General features: G+C 41.7%; 1 protein-coding gene across 1 annotated transcript; it reads left to right on the plus strand.

The window, feature by feature from the left end:
* Nucleotides 1-86: 86 nt before the first annotated feature.
* On the plus strand, nucleotides 87-4,142 carry LOC102216482 (ETS-related transcription factor Elf-3-like). Its single transcript, XM_005798265.3, has 9 exons — nucleotides 87-231; nucleotides 371-519; nucleotides 1,275-1,508; nucleotides 1,642-1,749; nucleotides 1,836-1,982; nucleotides 2,073-2,147; nucleotides 2,236-2,355; nucleotides 2,479-2,674; nucleotides 3,265-4,142. Exons 2-9 carry the CDS (start codon nucleotides 378-380, stop codon nucleotides 3,380-3,382), a joined length of 1,140 nt encoding a protein of 379 aa, XP_005798322.2. The 5' UTR covers nucleotides 87-231; nucleotides 371-377; the 3' UTR covers nucleotides 3,383-4,142.
* The last annotated feature ends 7,911 nt before the right edge of the window (nucleotides 4,143-12,053 follow it).

Genomic DNA, 12,053 nt, shown 5'->3' on the forward strand with positions numbered 1-12,053 from the left:
GAGGTGTGGCCACCCTCAGGTGGAATTCCCCTGAATTTACCTCTCCATCCCCCACCCCCCCACAGGGATATAAACATGTTGACTTCCAACCGAAAGCGCTTTTTTGCCTTGGAGACAGGAACCTTATGAAGAACAGACCGAAACAAAGACCGAAGAGACAACACACAAATTAAAGTGGGATCGTTTTGAATTTAGTTTTTTTTAACCAAACGGTGGCTTGTGCTGAAAGAGGTAAATGACTCCAAAGAATTATTTAACACAATTCATGTAGAGGAGACGCTCACATTTTAAGTTGCAACAATGTGAAAAACGTTACTTTTGACAGAAAATGCTCAGAATGACTGATTTGTAACTTCTCGATGACTCTCAGAGACTCCATGTCGTCGCCGTGCCTCAGCAGCATCTTGACTCACGCCAACCTGACGATGTATCAGACTGGCTTACCCGACACCCCCCCACAGCAGCTCCATGTGCTGCCCACCATCCACACTCTGGAGAGCAGAAGTTACAACACGAGAGGTAAGAGGATCGTCGGACGTCGTGCTGGTTTACCTGCTTTCGTGGGAGAATGTTTCAGGTCAACGTGGGACCTCCACTTAAACCCAAATGTAGAGAACTAGCCTTTTGTTTGAAGTTTGCTTCTGACTGAGTGTGATGCATCGATCTCCCACACATTCAAATTATTACTACTTCCAATCAAACGAGATATTTCGATGAAATATTTGTCTTTTACTTTAAATCTAAATCTCCAAGGTGTATGAATAATGTTTGGGCTCCACTGAAATTGACACCAGAAAACTATCGAGAAGCTTGGAAGCTCCTCTTTGTCATCATAATCGACATCCTGTACAGTGATGGTTATATAGTGGAATATTATTCTTCTTGTACATGAGCCACATGATCCTGACTTAAGATAACCGAACCATGAGGTCACTTTACTTTGACCTAATTGCGCTAATGATTCACCGAACTGTCAATGTTTAACTGAACCCGACACACAAAGCAGAGAAATGCTGTGACCTCCTGCTTGGTCAGCGGGGCTGGCTATATTTGTCTGACCTTGTCTGATCCCTAAGTTAGGTGTTGTTTCACTCTTGCATTGTTTCGTGGATAAAACACCAGAAAATGTAGATGTGTTTGGAAAAAGAAAATGTTTCCAGCAGAGTTTTTGTTTGGCTTTGAACTTTACTGGAGATCAAGACAGACTGATTAAAAAATGTTGTTAGCACTTTTGTCAGAAGAACATGAGGTAATAAATGTCTCTCATTCCTCAGGTTACTGGTACAAACAGATCAGCCCTCACCACTGGACGGCAGAGCAAGTTCTAGAGTGGATCAGCGACCATGTGGAGAGCAACAAGTTTGATGCCAGCACCCTGAGTCTGGATTTCTGCTCCATTGAAGGCCCAAACCTCTGCCGCATGAGCCAGGAAGAAATGACTGCCGCTTTCGGCCCACAGCTCGGCCCACATCTTTACCAGAACTTAGAAGAGTACAAGACCAAATATGGTAAATTAAATCTCTAAAATGTATCATTTTATTGTTCAAATCCACTGATATCAATCTGTCTACATGCAATCAATCATCAACCCGTCTTCAGAGATGGTAAAAACGTAACAAATTATTCTTTTTTTCCCCCCAGAACTGCAGAGTCTCTCTGGACCAGAACTAAGTGAGACATGTCAACTTCTTGATAACTTCCTGGACAACTTGAACTTCCCTTTGCTGACCACGCTCAAAATTGGCCATGGTACATTTTGATATTTATTTATGGAGATAGCACAAGTTTATAATGTTAGAGAAAGCTTTGGAATAACACATCCATCTACCACACAGGTGAAGAAGCTGAGATCAAGAGAAACTTTGAATACCGCGATGGTTATGATTTGACCAGATTCACCATGGAGTCCCTCACAAGTCTGGACGACACCGATTACCTTTCCGACAATCCATCTGACAGTGAATGCAGCTCCTCGGCCAACAGTTAGTATACGGCTAGCGTCTTGTCGACGTTTGTTGAAGTTCGTCATATCAAGACGTTTCTTTTCTCAAACGTGTGTGATGTGTGTTCAGGTGGCACGTTTAGATTCATGAGCTCCCCAGAGTCCGGCAGCAGCGAATCAGACCCTGAGTTCTACCCAGTGTCAAGTGAGTATGCAGGCAAACTTGGTCTCAGCATTCTGGTCTTACGGTACAGTCGAGGTTCGGCGCGGTAAACGAATTGCTGTGTTGACAGAGGTCCACATCAAAACCGAAGATGGAGACTGTCGCATCAAGAGACCCCGAGGGCGGCCTCCTAAAGTCAATCGTGGACACAGCAGCAGCATATACGACAACCCAAAGAAAAGCAAACATGGTACGCTTTCTACATTACAACTAGTTTTTTTCCTCAGGTCAAGAACGCCTTTATATTTGGGTGTTCATGCTAATACTTCCCCCACCTGGAAACAGCGAGCTGATTTGTGTCTGTTCTTTGCAGCACCACGTGGCACCCACCTGTGGGAGTTCATCAGAGACATCCTCATCCACCCCGAGAAGAACCAGGGCCTGATGAAGTGGGAGGACCGTCGGGAGGGGGTGTTCAAATTCCTCAAGTCCGAGGCTGTCGCCCAGATGTGGGGCCAGAAGAAGAAGAACACCAGCATGACCTATGAGAAACTCAGCCGGGCCATGAGGTGAGCTCCTACTGCACACAGCAAACCCAGAGCTCATTATGAAGGGATTTTTTTTTTCTTAGCTGCACAATAAAAAAAAAGGAGTCCAAAATTTGTGTCAACAAGTCTGAAAACCTAAAATGTGTTCATTCTCTCAAATATGAATTTGCATTCGTAAACCACTGAACAAAACCCAGATTTAATTTGTTAAATACGGGCTCACTGCAGGTTTTTTCAAAGGGGTGGCCTGACTGGGCCAGAAAAGATTTTGGGCTGGCACAACAAAAAAAAAAAAAGAGGATGACTACTACTGTGTTGCAAGACTTCATTGTGCACAGATGATGTTTGCAAAGTAAAGTTTAAATCCTTTGTTTGAACCCTATAAACTAAACTTTATTGGTTTATAGTTATGCATGTTGGCAACAATCACCAAAAAGCCAAGATAAATACATATTTTATGAGAAGTAGACTACCACGGCATGTCAGTTCAGGGAATTATTTTCCATCATCAGAGTATTATCATCAGCATTAGTACACCAGTGGTTGCTTTAGAACATTTTCTTCTCGTACAGGCCGTTGGAATCCCTAAGGTGATGTGTCTCTACTTGCAGGTATTACTACAAGAGAGAGATTCTGGAGCGGGTTGACGGCAGGAGACTTGTGTACAAGTTTGGAAAGAATTCCAGTGGGTGGAAGACAGAGGAGATTGGCAGCAGTCTGAGCAGATAGAGATCACGAAGCCGACCAGTGCAGAAGTTTAGGAACCAGAAAAGCCTGTTTTTTGCCTGGCTGGAGAAAAAAGTCGTTACTATCTGAAATTTTAAAGACGAAACTTCCTCTTACAGGGAAGGTGTTGCAGAAAATGTAAGCCATTGTGTTTGGCTCCAGTAGGTTTTATGAACCAATATTAATGTTTCACGTGTTTTATATTTTGATCCTCGTTACAGAAACTTTAGACATAGTTTTACTGAAGTTTTTGAGCCTTTGTAAACAAAGTAACGGTTGTACAATATTCACCGTAGTTTGCATATAGTGTGTGTTTTTTTTGGTTTTTTTTTTTTGTAAATTTATGACCGACTAATCTCTGTGCTTAAAGTTTGTGCTGTGGTACATGGGTATAAATAACTGACACTGGAAATATCGAATTTTCTTTATTATTCTGTCATGGTTCCGTTCACATGCGAAACTCAATTGTGGCTCTGAACGTGAGATTCGGAAAGCACAAATTAAAGGCAGAACAGAGAGAAATAAATGTAGGTGATGTTTTTTGTCACGTCAACATTTACCTTATGTTCCGCCTATCTGTATGACTTGTTATAAAGTGTGTAAAGCGTGTCCTCACAATGTTTATTAAAGAATAACAGATGAGTAGTCCTACTATGTAGTTTACGTATTTTATGATTAGAATTTTTTTCACATAATAAATGTTTGACTCGTCAATCTCTGTGTTGGTGGATGTGAGAAATAAACCACATTGTGTAAATGCTAATCGGTCCATTTATCTTTTCTTTGACTTCATGTAGATTTACCAGATGTTCCAATCATTATGCCCCTCACATAAGCCACACACACACACAAAACTCAGACCATGCATATTTATACCTCTAATAAATATTAGCACTCTACATATGGAGCGCTTTTACCCTTTTCATTAACAAGTTCCCTGCAGTTTTGATCAAACCCTATGATTTCCTAATATAGTTTAAATGATTTGTGTCGCAGAACATCAGTATCTTGAGAGTTAAACTTGGTATTTAAGGCTCTCCATAAGTGTGAAATAATAATTATGTTTTTTAATGGTTTTTTTCCCTTTCATTTTTGGCTGGAAAGAAAAAATAAATGTAAATAGTTGGCAGCATTTAGTCATGTGAATTTTAATCTGAATAAGAATAAGTTATACCTAAATCCAGCTCCATTCAGTTGAGCGTTACTTCATTAGAGCCAAAGAGAAATTGAATGATGTCATAACTCAGTTCACCCAAATATCTTCTAAGAGTCATTGTGTGCAGGAAGGATCTCCAGTAGCAGTCAGTCTTGCAACCAATTTGAAGAGGCCTCTGACTGAAGACTGAGAATGTTCTAGCCTCTTTACTGCTGTGACACGTTAATGTTGTGTTCACACCAAATGCGTTTTGAGCGTCAGGCGTCCAACGCTCCACATAAACTGTGAATGTGAACCAGAGGCGCCTGATGCTCAAAATGGGTTTGTTGTGACCGTACCATAACAGCTCAACATCTGGACAGCAGAGATGCTGTTCCACAGTGACGCCATCAGCTGTTACTGCTGCGCTGCTAATTTGGTTTTCCTTCTCTTTGAATCTGCCTCTGAGTCGTCTCTCCGATTGATGGAAGCAACGGTTTGAAATTTATACTGATAGATACTGATAGAATTCAGTCAGAAAGACGAGTTCTGCCTCCCTCATGTGTCGTTCTAAGCCTGAGCTATCTCTGTAGCTCTGCTGGTATAAGCTTAGGCTGCTGCTGTTTCCAGTTGTTTTTCTCTACGCAGAAGCCACACCAGGCCTGGAGTTCCTCTTGGCTGCTTCATCTTCCTGGAGGAAGGTGCTCAACTAAACGTTATTAACTTTTTACTTTTCATTGACAGAAAATACTCCATCAGTTTCTTTGTTTCTTTTTTTTGTGTGTATCTGCTCTGTTTTCTCAAACCTCCAGTCGGTTGTGGCAAACGGACGTTTGTTCTGAGCCAGGTTCTGGTTCTGCTGGAGGTTTGCTAAAGGGGAGTTTTTCTTCCCACTGTCTCTGCATTCATATGCTTGATATGAGGGATTGCTGTAAAGTCAACGAAGCAATGCAACGTGTTCGTCCAGGAGGAGTGAATGCTGACGGTCAATGATGCAATGCAACCTGCTGGGTTTCCTTGGAAACATTTTTGACTAATTGAATAATGACCTGAGCTTATTGCACTATTAATAACTAGGATCACTTGGAAAGTGACCGAACTGAAATGAGTTGTCTGTAAAGTGGCTAAAGATGACATGCATTGTGAATTGGCAACATATACATGAACTGAACCAAACTTATTTTGGACTTTTCTCCTTAAATTGAACATTTTAATACAATTTTCACTGATTGCTTCAACAGCTTCATGTGATTTGCAGTAAAACCTTTTTTTTTTTAGCCATACAGTATGTGCTGGATAATCATCAACTGAGCAAATAAAAATGTCCAACGCAGTCACGCCAAATCGTACTCAGCATGTTAGTAGAAAACACGCTAGTGAGGAAGGAGTAATAAAGATGCCCATAAAACATCTTTAACATCAGAACCTTCTAGCGAGCCACAATTAAGACTAGCTGTTCAGAGCCACGGTGGCTACATATGCAGGTTGTATTTGCAAATACAAAACTAACCGGTCAGTAATAAATTCTGCAGTAGTCTTGTTTTTCTGTAGGAAGGGAGCAGGATGACTGATGAGTCTCATGTGGGTTTTAATCTGAATTAGTCCGTAAACCACACTATATTTTTTTATTCATTTATTGTTTTGGTCCATCTCAACGTGACAAAGCATAGCCATCATTTTTGAAAAGTTGCATGTTGTTAACTCTCGTGTCAGTGATGTCACTGGATACCACTGGGCTAAAAAGAAATGTATCTAGTTTAGCTTAGATGAAAAGTGGGGAAAATTATTATTATTATTTTTTAACAGGCTGTAGTGACCACTGTTTTCATCAGTGTTTTTCAGTCTCTCTTAAACACTGATGAAAATTAAATGAAAGTCAAGAGAGTCCCCTTTAAGATAACACCAAACACTGTATTATAGACCTCTTTGATAAATGTCCATATGATGAGCCTGAACTGGTCACACACCAGTCTCCAAAAGCAGAGTATATTGTCTTCGTGTTCTAATAACAGTGACTAAGCTACCACTTTGGAAGGGCTGTCATAACATTATCTAGAGACATGTATCTTTTTAAATACTGTGGTTCAGTTTTGCCTCCCTCAGATGAACCAAAATGTAAAAGTTTGGTCTCTGAATTCAAATTTTCAACACTCTTAAAGATATTACTGTGAGCCTCGTCACGATCTCTGCGACTGCACCAACGACGACAAGACAGTTTTTATTTATTTTATTTTACTGTTGCATGACAACACATTGCAAAAACACATCGGGTGGAGCTTCAGTCTGGGCAGATAAGCCTGACCTAGTAGGTGAGTCTAAGCAAAATGTTTGTTCTTCTGACGTTATTGATACGGCAGATTTACAATTTACCAAAACCGCACGACCTTCTGACCGCTGCTGGTTTAAATTCATTGTGATGAAATTAGTCACTTATTTGCTTAAAACCTTTTTTGTCATCACAGGGCAAGCATGCAGACACATGGGCCTGCAGTCGAAGTCATGCACCAGAAACCTGCTTGCCGTGGGGCGACGCATCTGACAGCCCTATCACTGCGCTGCCCTTGTTTATCTATAGTGTCATATTGCGCCTTTGGGATCACAGTAGGACTCTCTATGACCTCAATGAGAGCCATATTGTAAAGTCTGAAGAAGATAACCCATTTCGTCCCGGTTGAAAATCACCGTTTGCTGAGATAAAAGCAAAACGGCAAGAATCCAGTCAGATCCAACATGTTCTCTGACAAACTCACAGCAACAACTGACGACACGTTTCAGATGTTTTATGATTAAAAATCTTAAACGTGTGAACATTTATGACTGTTCTCTCTTTACAGCCTTTCCAAACTTTATAAGTTGACTTGTGAGATGTTTTCCAATCGTCCAGGTTGGATGGGTTAATTATCTAACCACTCTACTTAGCAACTCTGACACACACAGAGAGAGGTGAGAGCAACTTCTCCTCCCACAAAGTCAACATACCTGTCGAGCAGGTAGGCTGGCACGCTGCCAGGTCTGTGTGTTGCACGTAGCTTACTGGAAACCACTTGATCTGTGCCAGAAAAAATACCGGCGACAGAGGGAGTGGTAGATTTTTTTTTTCTTTCTTTCTTTTTTACTGCCGTGATCTCATCACATTGCCACTTGATAAACACATGCAGTCAGAAAGCCAGTCGCCTGTGTTATACATTAAACTGACCTCTAACACCTCTCTGCCTGGTAAATCATAAAATCACCCATTACAGAAACCCAGCATGGAACTATCTGTGAAACATAGGAGGTGAGATAGAGAGAGAGAAGCAGTAAAAGATCACGTGTCACGTGGCCTGCATTGACGTTATAATAGGACTTTATGCTTTATGTTTTATGCGTAGGGGCCAACGTTTGCATGGACAGAAACTCCAAGTGTGAGTCATAAAGTGGAAAATATTAAAGTGCTGTAAGAATATAAGAGCACTGCTCAAGTTTCACTGGATTAAATAAATATATATTTTTTAAAAATGCAAGAATTGTACTTTGAAAATCAGACTTTTGGTGGCTTTTGTAACGCTGGTTGCTTTTCTGTGCCCTTCGTTTAGAGACAACGGGCTAAATCCAAGCAGATGAAGTAAAACTCAAAGTTGCTGCAAGGCATAAACTCCGGTGAACCCGGGAAGAAGGCGTGTGACACAAGCTTATCTACAAATGACGGCACAAACATGAGTTCTGGTGAAAGCAAGAAACAGAACAGTGGATACCAACAATATTACTCAGCCGAAGACAAACACTGGCAGCGAAGTGAAACCAATAAAGCACCATTGTAGTGTTTAACAACTAAGATCAGGTGGAACGTGTGTTGGTGTGCGTGTGTGTGTGTGTGTGTGTGTGTGTGTGTGTGTGTGTGTGTGTATGTGACTGAATCGAAATAACTTGTTTATTAAAATGTCTCGAGACGACATTTGTCGTGAATTGGAGCGATGCAATAAAAACCGAATAGAAAAGAGCTGAATTAAATTGAAACGAAACAGTGTTACAAAATAACACGATATGTAGTTTTAAACAGAAATCTGGTCTTGCAGCACTCGGTGTTGTTGGGTTGGATGGCCTCAGTCTTTGCGGTGTTGGATGTGGTTGCATGGTGCAGGTCTGCTCTCATTGTGTTTAAAGGGTCGGATTCTCTGAAGTCGCTGCTGTCCAAAAACAATAACCACAGTGTCTGCTTCCCTTGGGCGACATCTTCAGGAAACACAAATAAATGTGTTTTTATGCTGATGACAGACATGTTTGCTTTCCTCTTAAATGAGAAGACTTCCAGTCCATTCAGTCTTTATTAAAGAGTCTTGAACAAGTAAGAGTCCAGATGACTCTGACGCCCTTAAATGTAAAGACTGAAACACAGAGGTTTTGGCCTCCTGTTCATTCATTTTAACATTTGTTTGTATTTATTTTTAGAATCTTCACATGCTCTAGCTCTACAATCGCTACTTTCATGGTCTTGTTGAGAAGCTCAGAGAGGGCAGAAACATTTCGGTAGCAGCTCAGTGGTTATGGAATTCACTCTTAGCTGTGTTTTTGTTTTTAAATCTCTGCTCTGCTTTTTTAAATCCCCTTAGCTGTCCTCTGTTAGGCAGTAATGTAATTGCAGAGATTATTAAAACCAACACAGAAGAAAGAGATGGAGCTGAGATCACTGCATTACTTAAAGATACTCTAAGTGTTACTGACAGAGCAGTGGAGGCTTTGATTTCTGCCCTTCAGGTTTCAACCTCTGATGAGGCTCCCCATTGCAGTGTGAGGACTGGTAATAAAGGTGTGATCATCCCTGCAGGACATATTTGTGAAGTGGAGTGCAGATTAGGGAATGGCCAAGAGGTGGTTCAATGCCATTCCAGACTAGTGTTGAGAATAATTGCCCTGAAGGTCTAGAGCTTTTCCCAGCTCTTGTTGAGTTTCTCAGTGAGTAAACAGCTGTTGTTAAAATCCCCTTTCAAAATCCCACTAAACATGACATCTACCTTTTCAGAGAACAGTTATAGGAAATTTAGAGGTCATAGAAGTGAATCCAGTTCAGTACAACCAAAATGATTCATGGACGACCCCTCACCTTCCTGTAACCTCATGCATTGCACAGTTAATACCAGAAAGCAGTGAGACACAAGATGAGACGTGTCTGAGGTGGCATCCTGCTGTTGATTTGTCTCACTTGGGGGAGAATGAGCAGAAATTAGTCAGGGATATGTTGTATGAGGAGTCGGAAGTCTTTGCTAAGCATGACTCTGACATTGGCTGCATTCCAAATTTGCAGTTGAAAATTCACCTTAAGGACAAAACACCTGTCCAGATGTCCTATAATGGAATTCCTAAACCCCTAAATAAGGAGGTGAAAGAATATGTACAAAATCTTTCTGACCATGATTGGATTAGGAAATCCACCTCACCATATTCGTATCCTGTCGTCTGCTTCAGAAAGAAAGATCAGAGTTTACGACTTTGTATTGATTTTAGAAAACTGAACCAAAGAACTATTGCTGACCGCCACCCATGTCCACGTATCCAATCTGGGGGGTTACTCGTGGTTTTCACTAGTTGACCAAGGCAGTGCAAACCATCAAGGCTTTGTTGATGAGAGTTCAAGACACATGACTGCATTCAGCAAACCTTGGGGCTTGTATGAGTGGCTCCGCCTCCCATTTGGCCTTACTAAAGCCCCAGTTGCTTTCCAAAGGTGCATGGAAGGGATCGTTGATGGTCTGAGGGACGAGTGCTGCTCTCCATATTTGGATGATGTGCTTTGTTTTTCCAGAACTTTCCAGGATCACATTGATGATTTGAGGCTTGTGCTTCGCTGCCTGCGAGAGCGTGGTGTCAAATTGCGACCAAAAAAATGTGAGTTTTTTTAAACGTCAGGTCAGATATGTTGGCCGATTAGTGACTGGTGAAGGTGTTCAGATTGACCCACAAGATCTTGAGGAGGTGAGACAACTTAAAGACAGAGAACCAAAAAATGTGGGAGTGTCATGAAGTGGTGTGGTGAGGGTTGGTGAGGCAGACGCAGCGGACCCAGGTAAGATGAATAATGTAATTTAATGATGAAACCACTGTCCAAACAACAGGCAGCACGCACATAGACGCATTGACAAGACATTGACAAGGACCTGACGAGGAACAAGGAACACAGGTGGAGTTAAATACACAGCGGGTAATCATAGAACGAGACACATCTGGGAACAATCAAGGGGAAGACAGGACAACGAAGAGACTCAAGGACACAGAAAACTCTAAATAAACACAGAAAAACACAGATCCTGACAGGGAGAGGTTAGGGCCCTACTAGGTTTCCTAGGCTATTACCACACTTTCATTCAGGACTTTTCCAGGGTAGCTAGACCATTGTTCAAACTCATAGAAAGCTCCAAAGAGTCTAATCAGAAACCTGACTCAGCTAATTCCAAAACTTAGCCGACTTTCATTTCACCATAAAGTATAGACCTGGAAAAACTAATACTGATGCTGACAGCCTCTCACGTTACTCTGGAGAATCATCTGAGTGAATATACAGAAGTCATGCCCCCGGAGGTGGTCTCTGCAATCTGGCAGGGGGACAAAGCTATGAGAGATGGTGATGTACCATGGGTGGCTGCATTCAGTTTGCGGCGCATTGATGATGACACAAACATTGAAGGCACCCCAGTTATTACCCCAGATAATATTAGTGTGGCACAGAGGGATGATGCTGTCACCTGTGAGGTGATAAACCTGAAAATGAAAGGGTGGAAGCCAAACAGTAAAGATAAGAGTCAGATGGGTCGAAAGACACGCAGGCTTGTAAATGAGTGGAAAAGACTAACATTGGACAGGGAAGTGTTGTAAAGACAGACAGGACACAGGAAACAGCTAGTTTTACCCAGTAAACTGAAGCAAACTGTGTTAAAAATGCTACATGATGATATGGGGCATGTTGGTGCTGACAAAGTCCTCCAGCTTGCCAGAGAGAGGTTTTATTGGCCTTTTATGCAAAACGACATTGAAGATCATGTCATTCGTCAGTGCAGTTGTGTCGAGCAGAAACAACCAAACAAGCTTCAGAAAGAAACAATGGGTTCAATAACAACCAGCGACCCTTTTGAGATCATTTCTATAGATCATTTGAACCTTGAACCAAGCAGAGGTGGCTATGAGTACATTCTGGTACTGGTTGATCATTTTACTCGCTTCGCACAAGCCTATGCAACTAAGAGCAAATCAGGCAAAACGGCAACTGAGAAGATTTTTTTATGACTTTATTCCCCGCTTTGGCTACCCTGAAAAGTTACATCATGACCAGGGAAAAGAGTTTGAGAACAATCTGTTCCACCGACTCCAACAGCTAGCAGGAATAACCCATTCTCGAACAACTCCATATCATCCCCAGAGGAACCCAGCTGAGAGTCTAAACCGAACTCTTCTTCAGATGCTCTGCACCCTGCATGAGGAAAAAAAATCTGAGTGGAAAGACCACCTACCACACACAGTTCATGCACACAATTGTACTAAACACGAGTCTACAGGTTACTCGCCTTTCTT

The sequence above is a fragment of the Xiphophorus maculatus genome, chromosome 20 (genome assembly GCF_002775205.1).
Source record: "Xiphophorus maculatus strain JP 163 A chromosome 20, X_maculatus-5.0-male, whole genome shotgun sequence".
Classification (NCBI taxonomy): domain Eukaryota; kingdom Metazoa; phylum Chordata; class Actinopteri; order Cyprinodontiformes; family Poeciliidae; genus Xiphophorus; species Xiphophorus maculatus.